Source organism: Malus domestica, chromosome 08 (assembly GCF_042453785.1).
Source record: "Malus domestica chromosome 08, GDT2T_hap1".
In the NCBI taxonomy this organism is placed as follows: Eukaryota; Viridiplantae; Streptophyta; class Magnoliopsida; order Rosales; family Rosaceae; genus Malus; species Malus domestica.
Window position 1 is genome coordinate 22,667,797 of NC_091668.1, and position 20,667 is coordinate 22,688,463.

Consider the following 20,667-nt stretch of genomic DNA (forward strand, 5'->3'; position numbering starts at 1 on the left):
AATCACTAAAACAATAAATAATATGAAGTCTTACCTTATGTGAAGGTTCTTAAACATCAATTTCGTGTTTCATTCGTCAAAAATAAATTTTCTCAATCAACATGTTTGTAGTTTCATTGGTTGGAGTTTTGTTCAACAATGGAGAGTCGGAGGGGGTTTGATAGTTGAAGAAGATAAATAATGTGTTAAAAGTGATTTGGAGTGTATGTATAATTTTTTATTTATTTTTAACCTAATAAGGTCAAAATTGTGATTGCATAGTAGGATAAATAAGTCATTTAATATTAAATTTTAATGTGGGGTGCATTCAACATTTTGTAAGGTGCTAATATAAAAAGCCTTTTATTTTCATTAACAAATGTTATTCTTGGTCCTATATTATATTGGGAGGGTTACATGATGTTACAGATAGTACCGTGTTACATGCGCGTACGTATGTCCTCTTCTACAATCCTCCTCCTCCCTCTCCCTATTTCTAGTATTTTCCCTTCCATCTTGTGGCTTTAACTAGTTGACAACCTGAAAACCACAACCACCACCTCATTCTTTGGACTCCTTAAAAGCTAAATCCTTCTTTTTTCCAGTTGAAAGGACCAAACAAGGGGTTGAGGCTTTGAAGGCTCCGGCGAAAGAGGACGAGAGTCGAACTCTTGAGTGCGGGTGTGGAGGGTGAATGCGCTCCTCCACGCACCCTCTCTCTCTCTCTCTCACATGTGATGTTGATGATCACAAACGAGGACAAGCCTTGAAAAAGCATAAAAGTTTTGCTCTGGTGTTGGGGAAACAAAGCAAATCAATCTATCTGGCAGGTAAACAAAAAACTTACAACTCTCAAAAGCCACGATGTATATTTTTTGCTAAGAATAATTGTGTCCGTACAGAAACTTATCGAACTGCACGTCGTGGTGGTTGCTTTCTGCAATAAAGTCCATATCTTTGGTGGTGTTCTGGGGATTTGGGATTGTTTCTGAAGTGGGTTGGTGTCGAAATTATTTTGGAGTTGTCTAATGTGTTCGATTCGTCTTTTGTTGTTTTGTGTGACAGAGGAGGACAATATAATCTCAAAGCTTCCACAGAGAAGCTGCAGCAGATACAACTCTGGCCGACGAATCAGACAAGTTTTCTGGAGCTGGGGCAGGCGTTGGTGCTCACTTCTCTGGCCCTCAGCCCTGTTTCAGGTGGCCTCGATTGCAGGTGTGGTGGCTTCCGGTTGATTATGGTTAACCCTTGATCCAACCATCACTCTATGTACAGCTGCAGCATTCAATCAGACCTTTGGAATTGGAATGTGAGCTCAGTTGTGAAGATAACAGCAGGAAAATCCACATACTGAAATTCGGGTTTCGGTCCATCTTTGAGGATTCGGAGTTTTTCATATCGAAAATGGCAAAATTGAGTTGCTTTTCTGCAATTGTTAGGGGGAAGAAGAAGGTTAAGGTGAGAAAATCTTTTTGGTTTCTTTCTCATAATGTCGTGTTCGATTTGTGAATTGTGATGATCTGCTGATTTTTCGGTCACTTTTGTTTTCGATTTTAGGGAGATGAATCTACAAGAAGTGGTGAACTGCGCAAGGCAATTGAAACCCTGCACGTCAGGCTTCAACAGCAGCCTGTGAAATCGTTGGAGAGGGATGGGAAATCGAAGCCGGAAACTTTAGGAGTCCTAATACCTTATGGTGTTGAGAAGAAGTACTCTTCACCTTCTAGTGGCAATACAAGGAGCCCGAAAAGTCCTATCGGGTGTGTTGAAGCAGTAGAAGCAGCGGCTTATGAAGGGGAATACGAGCACGAAGAGAGCCCCATAGCCAGGGGAAACTCTTTTAATGATCACTCTGATCTGCAACTAGATGAAGCCAATTCAGGTGAAGTGACTCCATCAAGAAAGTTGGACTTATCCGAACCTGATTCGAGCACTCGAAGTGTTGATAGGGTTCAAAGTGGGCATCTTAGCGATCCCGGGGTTGGTAAGGCGGAGTTTTGGGCATCACCAAAGCTTACCAGATCATGCTCTAATTTGGAGACTCATAAGCAAGTGGTTAAAGAGATGTCCTCCAAGATGCCTGCTTTGAAGTCTCCGTCTTTCGAAGAACTGCAGGAAATGGCTGATAGTGTGAGGAAGGATGTCGATCCAGGCAGCCCTGGTTCTGTGTTAAGCCACTACAGTGCTGATAGAGTGATGCTGAAGAAGCATTCTTCAAGCCAAGTTCTGCCTTCGCGAAGTCGAAAATTGTGGTGGAAGCTGTTCCTTTGGAGCCACAGGAATCTGCACAGAACACGGGATGCCAAACCAAAGACACTTAGTCCCATTTCTGTGAACAAGCAAGGAGGGTACTCTTCAGATACACTCGAACCAAATCGAGCTATGCAGTTTGGCAAGACAGAATCACCACTATCATATGGTGGACAATCCTTGGACAAGGGGAAGAACATTGTAGATGACAACAAGAGCTGGGGTGGTTTTCACATTGGTGCATTGGACTTATGGCCTCAGAACCAGTGGGTTGCCTTCTCGACAGAACCCTCATCATCTTCAAGGGTGCAAGAGTGGGTGAAAGATCTCAGAATACAAACCTCCATTGAAAATAATGAAGATGACCACGAGGGAATTGTCTCCCCACAAACACCACCCACTCCTAAGACTCCAAAGTCTCCCATGACTCCTGAGACCGCTAGATCGAAAAGCGCCACTTACTTTAGCCGAGGTCTTGAAGAGGATACCTTACATGCTAATACTGTGATCCAGTCTCTAAATTCTTCCTCAACAGTGGCTCACATATCTGGTATGGGCATGAAAGCTATCCCCAACATTTCATGCTTCTGCAGCCTTCGGTCTGTCAACTTGTCGAACAACTTCATAGGTATACTTTGGTAGAAAAGAAATAAACTGTAAGAGTTAATACTTAAAACATACTGGTTCTTATAGCTAACCAAGTTGCCTGGCTACTTGTCCTTCTACTTTTGCAGCCAACATTACTCCAGGGTTGCTGCCGAAGAGTCTTCACACACTCGACTTGTCCAAAAACAGGCTCAGCACCACTGAAGGACTAAGAGACTTAACCCGATTGCGAGTACTTGATCTCAGTTACAACCGAATTTCTAGAATTGGACGTGGTAAGCTTAAATCCTTCTGATTTTCAACCCTCTAGTTGACATCAGAATACAAACTTTCCCTAGTAAAATGTATCATTCCGGTCACTGACTCGGTGGATTTTCATGATGCCAGGGTTATCAAGCTGTAGTGTATTGAAGGAGTTATATCTTACCGGGAACAAGATCAGTGATGTTGAGGGCCTGCATAGGCTACTGAAGCTAACAGTTCTGGACTTGAGCTTCAACAAGATCACAACAACAAAGGCGCTGGGCCAGCTGGTGGCTAACTACAACTCACTGCAGGCTATGAATCTATTGGGGAATCCAATCCAGAACAACATCGGCGATGAGCAACTACGCAAGACAGTTTGCAGTCTCCTCCCAAAGCTAGTGTACCTGAACAAGCAGTCCATCAAGCCACAGAGGGCAAGGGGGGTAGTCACAGACAGTGTTGCCAAAGCAGCACTTGGGAACAAAGGATGGAACCCTAGAAGAAAATCCAGCAAGAAGCTTAGCCAGAGAAGCGCATCGTTTAAAAATACTCATGCCTTGCCATCGAAGAAAAGCTCATCATTTCCTACCCACGGGCACAACACCGGGGCAAGTGTTGTACAGCAAAACCTAAGCAAGACGAAGAGCATGGTCAGAGTGTCATCTGAACTCCCCTCTTCATCGCATTAGAATTTCCAAAGTTAGGGGACTAGCAAATATTTTGACATAAAATTTCTAGGTGTGTTTCCCTTGCCTGATATTTTTGGTGTTTCTTCAAAAGCTGCTAGGGCTACAAAGGATCTGGTGGTTTTCATGTTTCAGTTTTCCATCGTTAATATATTCAGGCTGCTTTTTGTCCCAATTTCCGAATCTCTTTTAGCATGCGATCAGATATTCATAGGCTATATTTGAAACCAACACAGATGCAGCTACCTGAACCTACTACATGATACATCCAAAACAGCTAAAGAATTTGGAAAATGAATATCCGGTGCTGGATGCCAATCTCTAGTACCTGGTAGGCTGGTTGTTTTCGATAGTTTGTTCATCTTCTGTTGATAACAAATAATATCGACAATGTACCAAGCAGCTCTAGAAAGAGTTTTCGGATTTAAATGATGCAAGCAAGTTGGAAAAATCCTCGGATTTAAATGATGCAAGCAAGTTGGAAAAATCCCAAGCGGGGTGTTATTCCACATACTGTTTGTGAGCAATTTAAGTAGTCCTCAGTTTTCAAAAGAATAAGAAATAAGAGAGAGAAACAGAGCAGGGGTTTGTTATTGGAAAGGTGTCAAATTCCTAATCTCTTATCCATCGGTTGTTCCAAACACCGAAATGGAATTTTTATAACCATTCCGTTCTAGGATAGTCCTGGAAATGAACTGAATTCTTATTCCCACTCTAGCATTCCAAGCAATCAAACGAGGCCGTAAGATATAGGTAACAGTTGAAGAACATTCACAGAGCTTGGCACATTATTGAGAGACAGCTCAGACTAACAGTTGGGAGATGATCATTTAGGCCAGCATTATTTATGTCCCACCAAAGATAAATAATTGGATCACAATTTGATGTGGAAAGAATTGCAGGAAAACATCGTGATCATAATGCTTGCAAACAGAAACAAATCTTATCTTATGATGTATCAAATCTTTATGTAGGATTTGACTACTCAAACAACAACAACAACAACAAAGCCTTTTCCCACTAAGTGGGGTCGGCATATATGAATCCTAGAACGCCATTGCGCTCAGTTTTGTGTCATGTCCTCCGTTAGATCCAAGTACTCAAGTCTTTTCTTAGGGTCTCTTCCAAAGTTTTCCTAGGTCTTCCTCTACCCCTTCGGCCCTGAACCTCTGTCCCGTAGTCACATTTTCGAACCGGAGCGTCAGTAGGCCTTCTTTGCACATGTCCAAACCACCGGAACCGATTTTCTCTCATATTTCCTTCAATTTTGGCTACTCCTACTTTACCTCGGATAACCTCATTCCCAATCTTATCCTTTCTCGTGTGCCCATACATCCCACGAAGCATCCTCATCTCCGCTACACCCATTTTGTGTACGTTGATGCTTCACTGCCCAACATTCTGTGTCATACAACATCGTTGGCCTTATTGCCGTTCTATAAAATTTTCCCTTGAACTTCAGTGGCCTACGACGGTCACACAACACGCCGGATGCACTCTTACACTTCATCCATCCAGCTTGTATTCTATGGTTGAGATCTCCATCTAATTCTCCGTTCTCTTGCAAGATAGATCCTAGGTAGCGAAAACGGTCACTTTTTGTGATCTTCGCTAGATTGCTCCGGTCATTAGTGTGGATAAGTATATAAATGGATAGAGATAGGAAAGCAAACACAAGATGTATGTTGTTCACCCAGATTGGCTACGTCCACGGAATAGAGGAGTTCTCATTAATTGTGAAGGGTTTACACAAAAGCAAACACAAGATGTACGTGGTTCACCCAGATTGGCTACGTCCACGGAATAAAGGAGTTCTCATTAATTGTGAAGGGTTTACACAAGTACATAGGTTCAAGCTCTCCTTTAATGAGTACAAGTGAATGATTTAGTACAAATGACATTAGGAAATATTGTGGGAGAATGATCTCGTAGCCACGAAACTTCTAAGTACCGGAGTGTGGTATCGTCTTGACTTGCCTTCTCTGTCTCATAGGTAGATGTGGCATCTTCTCTGGAAGTACTCTTCCTCCATCCAGGGGTGGTATCTGTAACTGGTAGAGATGCACAAGGTAATGTATCAATTTCACTTGAAGCTTACTTGTAGTTTCATGTTTGGTCAAGCGCGATACAAACCATGTAGTAGGAGTCCCCCAAGTCGCCGAGCTAGGGGATCTGCTGAAAGAGGTGACAGACAAGGTAAGCAATCAGAGCTCCGGCTGATTGTTCACATTCTCCCTATCTTGCAGGCAGCATGAAGGATAAAGAGAAGAAAAATGAGGAGAGATGATATGGGATACTTTTGCTTTTGAAGAAGTAACTTTCCACAGGCTTATTCTTGAACTGGGCTGGAGGGTTTTCTGGTTTCCTCCAGAGTATAAGGCCGACTGAAGAATTTGAGGGTTAAAACAAGTCCATCAAATCTAGAGTACGTTCGACCCTGCTGATATGGGATACTTTTTCTTTTGACAGAGTAGTGGATGTATCGGCACGTGTGCTGTTACGCTTGTCTCCACATGCTTCCTTGTATCCTTCTCACTTGCCCTATTTGTTCCTCAGGCAGATGCGGTATCTTCCCTGGAAGCATAAGATTTTGAAGATGAGTACTCGAGAGCAATGCCAGGTAAGTAATCAGGTAAGGGGTTCCTGGCTGGAAGCTTGATTCCAAGTGCTGACTGATTGCTCTCTTTCTCCTTGTCTTGCAGGTAAGAACAAGGCCAAAGGAAAAGACAGGGAAAAAGCATGATATGGGATATTCTTGCTTTTAACCCTGATGATATGAGATATTCTTGCTCTAGTATAGCTTGTTTACAGAGGTATTATCGGGGGGAAAGAAAGCTGAATATTTCGAAAGGCTTCGTTGGGAGTGCCCTCTCAGATAAGAGAAAGGGTTGAGCATTTTTGCAGGTCTGCCTGTCCGTTAGGGATGGAGGTCGACATATATAGGAGTCTCCCTAACATCAAGTAATAATGCTATTCATTTACCCTGCTTGGTTATAGCACGATAGTGGGAGCTGTCAGCTTCACATGTTTTAACCCTGTCAGAGCACTTTGAAAAAGTGGTCTGTGGTATCTGGAAAGCTGATGTTGCGTGTGAAGATTACAGACAAGCTTTATCCAAGGAGATCCAGCTCTTGAAGTTGGGAAAGTGGTGCCTCTTCGATTTTCGAACAAGCAATCCTGTCGGGGATCTGGCTCTCGAGATTCGGAGAACGATGCCTCTTCGATTTTTGAGAAAGCAATCCTGCTGGGGGTCTGGCTCTCGAGATTCGGAGAGCGGTGTCTCTTCGATTTTTGAGAAAGTAATCATGTTGGGAGTCTGGCTCTCGAGATTCGAAGGGCGGTGCCTTTTCGATTTTGGAGCAAGCAATCTTGTTGGGAGTGTTTTCTCGAATGTGAGTAAAGGTTGGACGTGTTTGCTAGTCTACCTTGCCACGAAGCACAGAGGTTGACACACAGGGACTTTCCAATTATCCAGCAGTGGTACTGTTCCTTTACCCTCTCTTCGATTTTTGAGAAAGTAATCATATTGGGAGTCTGGCTCTCGAGATTCGGAAGCCGGTGCCTCTTCGATTTTGGAGCAAGCAATCTTGTTGAGAGTGTTTTCTCGAATGTGAGTAAAGGTTGGGCATGTTTGCTAGTCTACCTTGCCACGAAACACAAAGGTTGACACACAGGGACTTTCCAATTATCCAGCAGTGGTACTGTTCCTTTACCCTCTCTTCGATTTTTGAGAAAGTAATCATGTTGGGAGTCTGGCTCTCGAGATTCGGAGGGCGGTGCCTCTTCGATTTTGGAGCAAGCAATCTTGTTGGGAGTGTTTTCTCGAATGTGAGTACAGGTTGGGCATGTTTGCTAGTCTACCTTGCCACGAAGCACAGAGGTTGACACACCGGGACTTTCCAATTATCCAGCAGTGGTACTGTTCCTTTACCCTTGTGGGTAATAATATGGTAGCTAGACCTTCAAAATTTATGTGTTTAAACTTTGTTAGTGTTGTTTCTTTGCAATTCTTTTACCCTTCTTGGTCAGAGCGATGTAGTGGGAGCTGCAAGCTTCACGTGTCTTAACTTTGTCAGAGAACTTTGGCAAAGTTATCTGTGGTACCCATGAGCTACTGTTGCGTGTGGGAAGTGGGTGATTGAACAGTACGATTCATGTGCTTTCTACTTCGTCAGAAATTTTCGACAGAATGCCCATAGTTTCCGCAAAGCTGAGTGTGCGTGTGACAGATGCTGACAAGGCTGGAAAAGTAGGTGCCTCTTCGATTTCTGAGATCGGCCCTCGTGGTCTCTGAGCATCCCAGCTTTTGAGAAAGCAAACCTCTTCGATTTCTGAGATCGACCCTCGTGGTCTCTGAGCAGCCCAGCTTTTGAGAAAGCAAACGCCTCTTCGATTTCTGAAGCTTCGTCGAGTGCAGATTTTTATAGGGGCTGACATTAAGTTCCAAAGCACACTTGAATATCCACCAGTAGAAGCTCCATTCTTGCACTTCTAAGATCTTGATTTGTCCGACCTCTTCTCTCTTCAACACCTTTGAAAATGTCTGGCCCCTCCGACCGTCGTTTTGACTTGAACCTTGTTGAAGAGGCAGCCCCGCCTTCTCCAGACAACATATGGCGCCCATCCTTCGTCTCCCCTACTGGTCCTCTTACCGTTGGGGATTCCGTGATGAAGAATGATATAACCGCTGCGGTAGTGGCCAGGAACCTTCTCACTCCCAAAGATAACAGACTACTTTCCAAACGGTCTGATGAGTTGGCTGTTAAGGATTCTCTGGCTTTCAGTGTTCAGTATGCAGGTTCTGTGTCTAATATGGCCCAACGCCTATTTGCTCGAACCCGCCAAGTTGAATCATTGGCGGCTGAAGTGATGAGTCTCAAACAGGAGATTAGAGGGCTCAAGCATGAGAATAAACAGTTGCACCGGCTCGCACATGACTATGCTACAAACATGAAGAGGAAGCTTGACCAGATGAAGGAATCTGATGGTCAGGTTTTACTTGATCATCAGAGATTTGTGGGTTTGTTCCAAAGGCATTTATTGCCTTCGTCTTCTGGGGCTGTACCGCGTAATGAAGCTCCAAATGATCAACCTCTGATGCCTCCTCCTTCTAGGGTTTTGTCCAGTACTGAGGCTCCGAATGATCCTCCTCCGGTGCCTTCTCTTTTTGGGGCTCTACCGCCTGCTGAGACTTCTCCTAAGCAACCTTTGTGAAGGCTCCCTCTTGTTTGTTTATTTTGACTCAAGTATATGTACATATTTGTAACTTATCGGGGATATCAATAAATAAGCTTTCCTTCATTTCAACGTATTGTGTTAAATACACCAAAGCCTTCTTCGCTAAGTTCTTTGAATTTTCTTTTGTTGAAGCTTGTATGTTGAAGGTTTGTGAGTGGAGCATATAGGTTGAGGTAGTGTTCCCTTAATTTCCCGAGTGAGGAAAACTTCTTGGTTGGAGACTTGGAAAATCCAAGTCACTGAGTGGGATCGGCTATATGAATCTTAGAACGCCATTGTGTTCTGTCCTGTGTCATGTCCTCCGTTAGATCCAAGTACTCTAAGTCTTTTCTTAGGGTCTCTTCCAAAGTTTTCCTAGGTCTTCCTCTGCCCCTTCGGCCCTGAACCTCTGTCCCATAGTCGCATCTTCTAATCGGAGCGTCAGTAGGCCTTCTTTGCACATGTCCAAACCACCGTAACCGATTTTCTCTCATCTTTCCTTCAATTTCGGCTACTCCTACTTTACCCCGGATATCCTCATTCCTAATCTTATCCTTTCTCGTGTGCCCACACATCCAACGAAGCATCCTCATCTCCGCTACACCCATTTTGTGTACGTGTTGATGCTTCACCGCCCAACATTCTGTGACATACAGCATCGCCGGCCTTATTGCCGTCCTATAAAATTTTCCCTTGAGCTTCAGTGGCATACGGCGGTCACACAACACGCCGGATGCACTATTCCACTTAATAATTTGACATATCATTGGAGATTCTCGGATAATTCATAAACACAACAATACCCCAATTACCTGAGACTAGCATCCATGACAAAGCCCTGTTGGCTCTGTTGTTTTCAGTGTCTCTTCAAGGTCTGAAGGGATACAAAAACCTGTTGACATGACTATTGTACATCTTTGGCTTCACTTGGCTAAGAGATTCCAACTGCCAATCAATGCTACACCTCTCTATGAAGCTCATTTTCACCAATCATATAGTACCCGAAATCTAGTGGCAAAGCAATTACGGTAGAACTTGACGGCTATTGAAGTAAATCCTTGTTCGGTATTACCCGACTGCCCCAGTTCACATAATTCCCTGTTGAGCTTTTCGTATGATCAATGATCACTTTAACTCTAGGTCCAGTTGATCAACAAGAAATGAAGACTCCTGCTGCAACTCAAAGCTAAGAGGCGTAATTTTCACACACCTTCATCTCAAAATGCCAGTATATGGATTATCATTGATGATATATATATCCAAAAATCCACACAGTGCCCCAAGTTTCATATCACATGATTTCTCTTATGACTTCAAAAACCTAGAAACACAAGACACAGTCCTGTCAAGGACCAGCCAAGATCACTATGATGCATCTGAATTGCCGATTTTGTTGTAGCCCCAGGGTTCCTCAAGAATGCTACTCCCCCAGTACATTATACAACATAAAGTTTGGGCCTTTACCCAATTTTCCTTGAAGCTCAAGCAAAGAATGAACTCACTCAAATTTGCCTAAAACCCTCTCATCACCTCCATTGATCAATAAATCCCTATCCCTTTCCTTCATATCAGCATACTTGTACAACTTCTCATTGAAAACCACCTGCGGATCTTTCTCAATCAAAACCCCGTCTCGGTCATAAGCATCTTTCAAGAAAACAACCCAGTTCATCTGCGTCCCGGCCAGATAAAAAGTTCTGGGCTGCTTCAACAGCATCTGATAAGTATGCTTGGTCAAGCTAAACTCCTCCTTGAACTCCACAACATGGTGTATGGAAGCCCTCTTCTCCAATGTCAAGCTCAAAAACTCATGCAACACTCCCACCCGGTACTTCTCCGCTTCCAGACTCCAAAGGTCCAATCTTGATCCATCCGAATAAGGCGAAACCAACGGAGGAGAATTCAACATGTTCAATTTCCTCTCATCCTCTATCTCCAGGCCCAAATCCTTCCCATGCTTCACTGGAAACCGAAAAGCCCTCTTCACTCTCTCCTCATCCACCATAAACTCCCTCTCCAACGCGCTCACCGCCATCAACGGATCCCAATTCACCAATTCAAGCACTCTCTTCCCATCCTCCTCAACCACAATCCTGAAAAAATTAGGGTATTTCGAAACCCTGTCCCTAAAATCTTCAGGAATTCCAAAAATCGACCTGCAATGGTAGATTTTACTCAAAGGGATACGCTTGTTGGTGGACATCATGAGCAATTTACGAACCTTATTGACTCGGTCCGATTCCATGAGTCCATTATGAATCGCTCCTCTTCGAGCAGAGCTTCCATGAGGTCGGTGAATCCGATCCACATTTTGTTGTCGTCGTGGCGGTAGGTTTGGAAGATGAGGGGGTGGCGCTGGAGGGATCGGGCGACTTTTCGGCCGCGAGGGAAGCCGAGTTCGCGGTAGAGCTTGCCGGCGTCATCGAGGCGGAGGACGCGGTGGGGCTGCTTGGAGAGGAAGTCTTTCGATTTGGTGAGGAATCGGAAGTAAGCGTCGCGCTCGACAATGTGTTCGAAGTGGGGGATGAGGTTGGGTTGAGTCTGGACGAGCTTGGTTCGGGGGCTTTCGTCCTTCTTGCGCTTTTTTCTGAATTTTTTTGGGGTTTTGGTGATAAGAAAGGAGGTGGAGAACAGTGAGGTTTGGCGGAGGAGGAGGAGAGGGAGGAGGGAGGGCGGCGAGTGGTTAGCGTTTGGGAGGGGAGGTGAGGGTTTTGGGTTTTGGGTTTTGGGTTTTGGAAATGAGGAGGCGCCAAAACGCCATGGATGCTTTACCAGCTCAACTGAGAATCCGAGACTGAAATCTTGTGGGCTAAATGCAAATTAGAATTTAGCAACTCCATTGGTTTTCCTAAATCTTCCCTAAAATTTAGAATTTAAATAAACTTAAGAAACTTCAATATCGATTTCTCCATAATCCATAGTCAACGTATTTTGAATCTAATGAGTTATTTGATTCAATTCATCACCAAACGAGGCCAATAGGTACTTAACTCCAAATTTGAAATCTCTCTATAATTTTAAGCAAATTAGATTGTATCGATGGAACTCCCAAAATCAAATTGCATTGTACTTTACCAAGTTTTCAATGGAAAATAAGGACGAGATTTATTTTAGGAAGGCGGTCATGATCTTCGGAGAAATTATAGTAAAATAAATAATATGGGGTCTTATAAGTTTTGACACTTGATTGAGAAATACATAGATCTCAAAGTTTTTCGATCAGATATTTGAATTTGAGATCCACTATCAGAAAAGAAAGACGCCACTAAATGAAGAACTAATGCCATTTGCCACTCCTCAGAGATAAAACACAAAATGTGATTATATCAAACACATGTAAATATTGTAAAATAAGGACGAGATTTATTTTAGGAAGGCGGTCATGATCTTCGGAGAAATTATAGTAAAATAAATAATATGGGGTCTTATAAGTTTTGACACTTGATTGAGAAATATATAGATCTCAAAGTTTGAGGGTGCTTGACATATATAGATATCAAACACATGTAAATATTGTAGCCATATTCGTGATTTGTAAGCTTTGAAATGTAATTAAATCTACTATTGAGGTTGAGGGTGCTTGACATTAATGCATTGACAAGCATGTTTTATACACTATAACAAACTGACTGCATTTGTTTATGCTGTAATGATCTTCACAATCTTAATCATGTGGTTCTGTACAGTAACAACGAGAAATTACATGGAAGATTAAAAATATAATCTACACTCCTCTCTCTCACTTTGCTTCCGGACCTCAATACCATAAATAATTACATTGCCCTATGTCCTATGGCGGCCTTACGGCCGGCTCCATAGGCGTCGTGTTGTTTCTTTGGTTTCGTCTGTCCAAAAAATTTTGGTTCCCTCTCCTTTCAATGGCAGAGCTTTATGATGATTGAGTAAAATAAGTAAATGAATATGAATCGAGTGATATTACCACCGTGTATCTCAGGCTCCCCTTTGGAAACTGCTTTATTAGTTTGCTTGCTTCTTGAAGAAAGACTTTTGGCAGATGAGGAGCTTTTCATCGCTGTTGCTTTCGATTTCCACCACGCGTGCCTCCCATTTCAGCCCTGTCGTGAGAGCTCTCGCTGATTCGATGAGAGCAGCTTTGTCGTGGAATATCACCCAACCCTGCAAACAATCACTAATATCAGAAGAGTTCAAAATACAAACATAACGAAGCAAACAAAAAGCCATCCTACATAGCAACTGTAAGTGGTCTATTGTGTTTTGGTGGAACTCGAGTTAACTTTGTTGTTAATTTCCATAAACCTCGACGGTATAAGAAACTGTACAAAACAAGACAAAATTGTCTATGCCAGTTGCATCCTGACATGTAAACAGATATATACACATCTATAAGAACTGATGTGCGACTGTCCTAGAAAATCTTAAAAGTTATTCCATTCTTTAGGTTAAAGGCAAACTACCCGTACGGAAAATAAACCACGCTTGATTAGAAGACACACAAAACCAACAGCCATTATTTTTCTGTAAGAGATAAAACCAACCACCATTATCGGTACCACCAAACCAAATAAAACTTTCTTTGTTAATCTGAAGTATTATAGCTCCACAGATCCATATATGCAGTTTCTCTTTTGGATGTAACAAATCACCCACAAAACTTACATCTTGTTTAAATTGTAAACCTATGAATAATATGACTGACAAACTTTGAATAGCAATGAATTCAATCTCGAGTGCAAAAAGCCATAGGGAATTGTTATTGGCAATCCAAAATTCTCATCGTGCACTCCAAACTTTCTATCTTTAGAAAGAAATATACATATGTGAGGAGAGCACAATGAGATTTTTGTAAGGACTGGTAAAATAACCGTAGTAGATGAAATGTGATGAGAATTATTTAATATGGGTACCTCTGGACGAAGTAATCGATCAATCTCTGTGAATAGATCAAGAATGGTACATCTGCGCTGATGATCACTTTCAAGGGAAAGAAGTCCTGCTGCATGCACCATATCATAAGTTCTTGGGTATGTTGGAAAGGGTTCACACCTAGAAACAGATAAAATTTCTTGTTAAAACAAAAACCTACAAAGGAACAACGATGCAGCATTTACAACAAGTACAAATGACGATATGAGTCCAGCTTCCAGACTCCAGAACATGATGTAAAACATGCTGGAGGCAAATCAACTTTTCAACCATGATAATACCACTTTTATGTCAAATTCAATCCACTGGGCTCAATAATTCAACAGTTACAAATGTCCTCTCACAAACCAATAGCATGATGACATCCCTCAGTATGCACTGCTTTTTTTTTTTTTTCCAGATAACTCCGAAGTAACAAAAGTATTTTAATGCTGAATTATTTCCCCCATCAAGAATTTACCCATCAAACCTGTGTAAAGTCAGCATAATACAAAGAGCTAGAAGTCTTTTTTATGAAAGAAAATTCCGGTTTGGTTTTACGCCACAATTAACAAAAGGGAAGGATCACTAAGTTGCCTACTAAACATCCAGACAGAAAAATAAGTAATCTACGTTATATCCTATCCATGTGAAAGTAAACCGGTGGGCTCTTTTGAAGAAAAAAAAAAAAAGAATTCACTGCAACAAGACTTCAGATCCCAAGCAATTCTAAGCCGAGATGTGGTCTTTTGCAGGTGAAATTTGGTTAAGAGGTTCCAAGTTAAACATGATGCTTAAGAGTAATTGTAAGGAAAAAAATAAAAGGTCGTACCCAGTGCACAAGGCTCCCGCTTTACGCAGGGTCTGGGAGAGGTGAATGTCGGCTAGCCTTACCTCCATTTATGGAGAGGCTGCTCCCAAGTCGTAAGGAAAAAAATGTGAGAAAAAAAAAAAGTAGCTTTACCAATCATGCAGAACACCAACAAATCCCCTGTCTAGGATCAAGGGCAGATAATTGGGTCCATTTGTTGGGACCACATTCATGACCCATGCGGACTTTCCAGCTTCCAATAATGCAGAATTAAAACCACCAAAATGAGCATTCATGTCTAGTACGTTTCTAAGCATATTATAGGGCGGTGAAGGATCTTCATCTCCAGGTCTCTTTGGATGATCTGAGAATATCAATGGTGACAGAAGAGACCAATAATTCCGTACTGCCATTTTCCATGTCTCAGCATCCTCAGCAAGTTCTTCGGGATGTAATCCTGCACGAAAATTTCAATACACATGAATTATATGATTTTCACGAAAACAAATTAGGAGACAATAGACTAGTCAGTGGCTGAGCAATGTCTTTGTTTTCTCTACAAAATAGGCTATATCAAGAACATAACAAGTACCATATATGGCAAGTTCACTCTTGTTCGGATTAGCCCTAGAAGGCCAGGTTTTCCTCTCTTCAATAGGTATCCATCTGCGGCTTTGAGTTCCACTAATACAGGCTTTGAGTGGTCGATAATATGGAGATTCAACATCATGACCCTTGCTGCATATAGAGGGACCTGAACCTGGTTTCCTGAAGAAATAAGTAGATTGTACTACATATCAGTTTTGGCTCTTATTCTTGTGCACTAAAAGACCAAACACTTATGATCCCACATTCAAAAGAAAATCCATGTTAGTTTCCTTACCGTGAACTATAACAATTCCTTTTACTAGTCTTTTTCCATACAACTGTTTCATCTTGCTGCGATAACATCTCCCAGCAGAGATTTTCTGCAAAATCACGTACAAGGTTCCACCTTTTCTGATTCACTTTGTTACGACGAAATGTCTCGGCATTGGTAATAGGTGATGTCCAGACAAAGTATCCACCAGGTTTCAAAACTCTATCAACCTCAATCAAGAGGATCCCATCTGTAGCACATAACATAATTGTACATATGATTAATATACGGTAAACATGGACCCATCCAGATCAAGAAATTCAGAGTGAATACCAAGGTGCTCAAACTCACAGTCCAGATTCTGAGGTTATACAAGCAAAGGTTTGCGCATCACATCAACTTGTTTCTGTTACTGAAGACTTTTCTCCTATTAGTATATTAATGGTTGAGTGTGATGTTTTCAGCAATCCCACTTCTCAACAAAATTGCAAATCCAAAAACTTTGTCTAATTATATTTCTGAAAACTCTTTAATACAGAAAGAATTCTATTACAGAAAACAAGAACATAATGCAGACTGAACATTTAAACTATATGCACTTCATGGAGTACAATTAGAAGTAGTAGGTTAGTAGTGTTGGTTAAAAGGTCTGGTGTATGCAGGCACAAAAAGAAAACACTTGTTAATGAGGAGGAGCATTACCTTGTTGGTCCCAATCAATGCCACATCGTGCACAGTGCAACATATCAAAAGAGAGAGATGGATAAGGCAACTGTTTCAAAATAAAAGAACCAATCATTGCAGGAAGACCCCTTTCAAGAGTCATCTGAACTTGGCTTCCTGAAGCCTCATAGTTTGCAATGCACATAGTTAGGATCTGACTGGAAAAGAGATGTGCTCCGAAACTACCATAACCACATCCTATATCCAAGATGGTTCTCACCTGCAGAATTAATGTTGACAGTTTCATTCACCAATTCAAACATAAAAGCAGAGATTTAAATTCAGTGCAACCACCACACATCTTGACAATATGTACATAGACACAAGCGTCTACATACCATAGTCCATATGGCACATAACTGTGTTGCAGTGCATCCCAGAGAAAATACACTACAAGTGATCATAATATAACAACAGTATGCTCTATTTGTCTATGACATAATCAGATCATATATAAGATTTTCTGTAACGATCAATCATGAATCAAAAACCAATGGATATGACATGTACCCTTCTAGGTGGTATGTATGGGTTCATATGTACACGTATGGAACCAAAGCTAAAAAAGCAACTTGGTAGGATACCCTAAGGAGTTATAAAGTATTTGCAGTCTCTTTTGGAGTTAGCAATGTTAAACGTAAACGAGCTTGAAACAGTTTGAACTGGTTATTACCTAAGCTTTTGCAATTTTCATGCCAATGGTGATGTTTGACGTATTAACCCACATGTCAATTCCGACTACCACATAAAAAAAGGTGCTGATTCAATTCGTAAACTGAATATTCTGGACCGGGGGTTAGGCTAGGACCCCTTCTTGTTCAATATGATTAACATCATTAAAATAAAGATGTTAACCGCTTGGCCTAAATTCTACATAATATTCCTAACACCTTCTTGTTTAATATGATTATGTGCATTAAAATAAAGATGTCAACTGGCTTAACTAAACTTCTACCTAAATATAAGTGAAATAAACTACATGAAGGGAATCAATCAAGAGAAAGGAACAGGATAACAAATGATTCCATTGTTATGTGGGGTCGGTTCCAACAACTAATACACAAAAATTCCAATGCACTTACCCCAGCGTGTATGAAATTGGATTCATTTCTCAGTCCTATCATTTCTGCAATTTGGTGCGAGTAGTCTTCAACACCATCAAACATCAAGGAGGCTGAACGGAATGAAATTTGCTCTTCTTCCAACATCATCATCCTGTAAGCATATGGAAACTCAAAATTAATGCAAGACCAGGATAGGTTAATAGAATTAGAGCAAAGTTCGCTTACAAGACAAATCCCAGCTCACCTCTTCGTCAAGCTTCCAGAAGAAAGTACCTCCTGCGCTGTTATTTTCACATTCCCCACCCAGATGACATCTCTACCAGTAGGCCACCTAAGAGGAATCTTATAATTCACAGGTGGAAGAACCAAACAATTTTGCCTCATCCCATTCTCACAATGCCGGTCATACTCGTTGCCATCAGCAAGACCTAAGGCAAGATTCTCCGAAACATTGAAGCATGGAACATTATTTTCGTACTCCTGAGGACAAAACTCCAAGTCTCTCAACCTTGAAGAACCAAGAGAAAGCTCTCCAATATGCCACAGGTCAGAAACAAGTTGCTGTTGGAGTCGCCGGTATCCATGGTATATGTGACCTCTTGAAGTTGTTGAGATGGAGAGTGTCCACCAAAAGGATCCAGTAAGAGCTAGAATAACAATCAAAACTAAACTTAACTTCAACAGTAGCAGTGTTAACTTGTGCCGACTTCTGGGAGTACCAGCCATGAAGGGATCAGATGTAAAGCCATTTTCGGTATTTCCATGTTTGGAAGGAGAATTGTCCGGAAAAAGTACTCGAATGGGAAATTTAAATGCAAAACTATTGTTATCCGAAGAAGCTCTTCTGTCCAAATCTTCTTTATCTGTTTTATCTTTCATTTGGGAGTCAAAAAAATCATTGCTACTGCCAGACATCCGCGGCCCAGACGGACCTCGATGCAGAGGTCTAACCATTCTTTGATTTCAATCGATGCAGACCGCGGAACAAGAGTCTGTTGAAAGAAAAGATAAAATTAAAGATCATACACAACCAAAAGACATCCAGGAAAGCTCAAACAAGAGAAAAACAAGCTGAAAGGTGAAAAACAAAAGACAGAAACCCACAAATGTTCTTTAGTTAAATCCTAAGAAAATTGCAAAATTCATCATTCAACAAAGCTTTCTTTTTCTGGTGAGGTCATAACTTCATCAAATAAGCTTTAAAAAAAAGGAATGAATCAAAAGTATTCCCTGAGAAGTATGATCATTCCCTCACTAGATCCATTAACCAAGCTGCAAGACAGACCCCGTAAACGTTTCGATAGATTAAAGAGAAAAGGAAATCACTTTAACCAAGAATCAATTGGGAAGAATAAACCAGAAAAAAAAAAAAAAAAGGAAGACAGAACAATTAAGATTTGCAGAAATTAAGAGACAGAAAGCAGATGCATTTACATATAAACTAAAGATTTGGATCACTTCGCACACCCAAAAAAACCAAAAACTAAATCACCGTCAAGTACCCAAATGAACTAATAACAAAAGGGCAAGCATATTTATACTCAAATTTCAGTGTGTAAAAAAAAAGACCCAGGAGGACAAAGCGAGCAAAACCCATTTGAGATCAATCCACCGATAACAAAAACAGTGGTTACCCATTGTGCAGAAGGCGCCAAATGTAGCAAAAGTGAGAGAAGAAGTAGTTGCAGAAAAAACGGTACCTTTTTAATTAGGGAAAGAGAAGAGGGCAATGGATAAAGAGAAAGAAACAGAAAATAAGAGCCAAGAAATTGTTGGAAGGAAATCGGTCTGTTTATTGCCACAAACACTTGTGCTGCTCTGACTCCGATTTCATCCCTCTTCGCTCAAATGCTTAGCTCACAGAAAAAGAGGAGAGAGTAGAGAGAGAGGGAGGGAGAGGATTTTACACCGATCCAATCAGGAGGACAGAGCTCGTGAAAACTGAGTACTATGTAACATGAAAAGAGAAAATACACTACTATAGAGAGAGTATAAATATATATATAAATATTGATTGTATATGCTTAAGAAATTGTTTTAATATATGCAGAAAGAACACGCTATGTGTTACCATGCAGGAGAAGAAGTGCGCCGCTGCTGTAAATTCTTAATTCACACTTTTTGGGAGTCGCAAATGTGATATCAAATGCCCCAAATTCTTCCCAATTTGCCATTCATATTATTTTGGTCGCCAGTAGAGAGCCACATGGTCTTCCACGAAAGAGACCTCCTTCCGACTAGCTTCGATCTACATGAGTTGGTATCACCACTCACACTCACTAGTCTTTATCTCACCACTATAGAGGTGTTTGGTGAATTTGTTATACCGATATTTCGGAAGAAATTTCAAGGTTTTTTTTTTTGTTTTTGTACAAGTGAAATTTCGAGAAAGAAAATTTGTTATAAGATTTCAAAAACCTTGTGAATGTTGTTAATTATTTATTAAGCATACCCCTAATGAGTTTTCAGTATGTAGTATCCACTCAATTAACTATATTTATGTTATTTGAACTCTTTGACCAGACGGTGGTTTGTTTTCTTAAGTAGACTTTCTTTTGTCCTCACAAAGAATGTCTCGTTGCTTTATTATCACTTTATAACAATTTTAATGTAAAGATGTGAAATTAGAGAAATTTTTAGTTGTAACGGGAACACAAGTGGTATATCACGTGTTTTAATAGGAGTGGTGAGAAATTTTATTTTGTTAAGTTATTAACTTTTTAGCACACATATACCACTATTTGCATAGTGACACGTGGTGTACAATCCCGTGTACCGGTCACACTGAAAAATCTCTCGTGAAATTGAGAATGCAAAACAGACATTTTACAACTCCAGTGACATCTTTATTAGAATATTTCAAGAAGTAAAATTGGTTTGCTGTGAGCGTGAAAATGTACTGTCAAAGTATATTTTCATTTTGAAAAGCAAATACTCATTTTTACAATAAAATTTAAATTTTGGCTACAATACTCATATGTATTTAATATATTTAACTTTATTTAATATAGTAAAAGAACAATTTAAAACAGAATCCGGTTTGAGTTAACTTTTAAATCGTTGAACCATTTTTGAATATAATTTAACCTATTGAATCTTGGTAAAAAACCTATTATTTTAAACCAAAAACTCGTATTTTGTGTAATATTAAGGAATGAATCTCTAAGCCTATAAAAAAAATAAAAAAAAAATAAAAATTAGATTTTAATCCTTAAATAAAATGAAATTTAGATTAATTCTCGGTACAAGATAAAAAATTGAGTTTAGTCCATTGGTTCTATTTAAATGCCAACATTAATAATTCATATGATTTTTATTTTTATTTTTGGTAATTTCATGATT

General features: G+C 40.6%; 3 protein-coding genes across 4 annotated transcripts; 1 reads left to right on the plus strand and 2 right to left on the minus strand.

The window, feature by feature from the left end:
- Positions 1-340: 340 nt before the first annotated feature.
- Positions 341-3,942, plus strand: LOC103446572 (uncharacterized). Its single transcript, XM_008385704.4, has 5 exons — positions 341-809; positions 1,045-1,437; positions 1,537-2,857; positions 2,964-3,110; positions 3,223-3,942. The coding sequence occupies exons 2-5, from the start codon at positions 1,384-1,386 to the stop codon at positions 3,768-3,770; spliced, it is 2,070 nt and encodes a 689-aa protein (XP_008383926.1). The 5' UTR covers positions 341-809; positions 1,045-1,383; the 3' UTR covers positions 3,771-3,942.
- Positions 3,943-9,728: 5,786 nt separating this feature from the next.
- Positions 9,729-12,271, minus strand: LOC103446636 (protein WHAT'S THIS FACTOR 1 homolog, chloroplastic). The gene is given in 3 exon segments (XM_008385771.3): positions 9,729-11,231; positions 11,234-11,793; positions 12,183-12,271. Coding segments are annotated over 3 exon segments (1,398 nt in total). The 3' UTR covers positions 9,729-10,482.
- Positions 12,272-12,548: 277 nt separating this feature from the next.
- LOC103446571 (probable pectin methyltransferase QUA2) lies at positions 12,549-19,829 on the minus strand. 2 transcript variants are annotated; one of them, XM_008385703.4, is made up of 9 exons: positions 19,397-19,829; positions 17,570-18,317; positions 17,344-17,476; positions 16,241-16,481; positions 15,563-15,788; positions 15,272-15,447; positions 14,833-15,136; positions 13,871-14,009; positions 12,549-13,121 (listed from the first exon to the last, which is right to left on the minus strand). In XM_008385703.4, the coding sequence occupies exons 2-9, from the start codon at positions 18,277-18,279 to the stop codon at positions 12,963-12,965; spliced, it is 2,088 nt and encodes a 695-aa protein (XP_008383925.1). In that variant the 5' UTR covers positions 18,280-18,317; positions 19,397-19,829; the 3' UTR covers positions 12,549-12,962. The 2 variants fall into 2 exon arrangements, with proteins under 2 accessions (XP_008383925.1, XP_008383924.1); XM_008385702.4 differs by having other exon boundaries at positions 19,026-19,464.
- Positions 19,830-20,667: the final 838 nt, after the last annotated feature.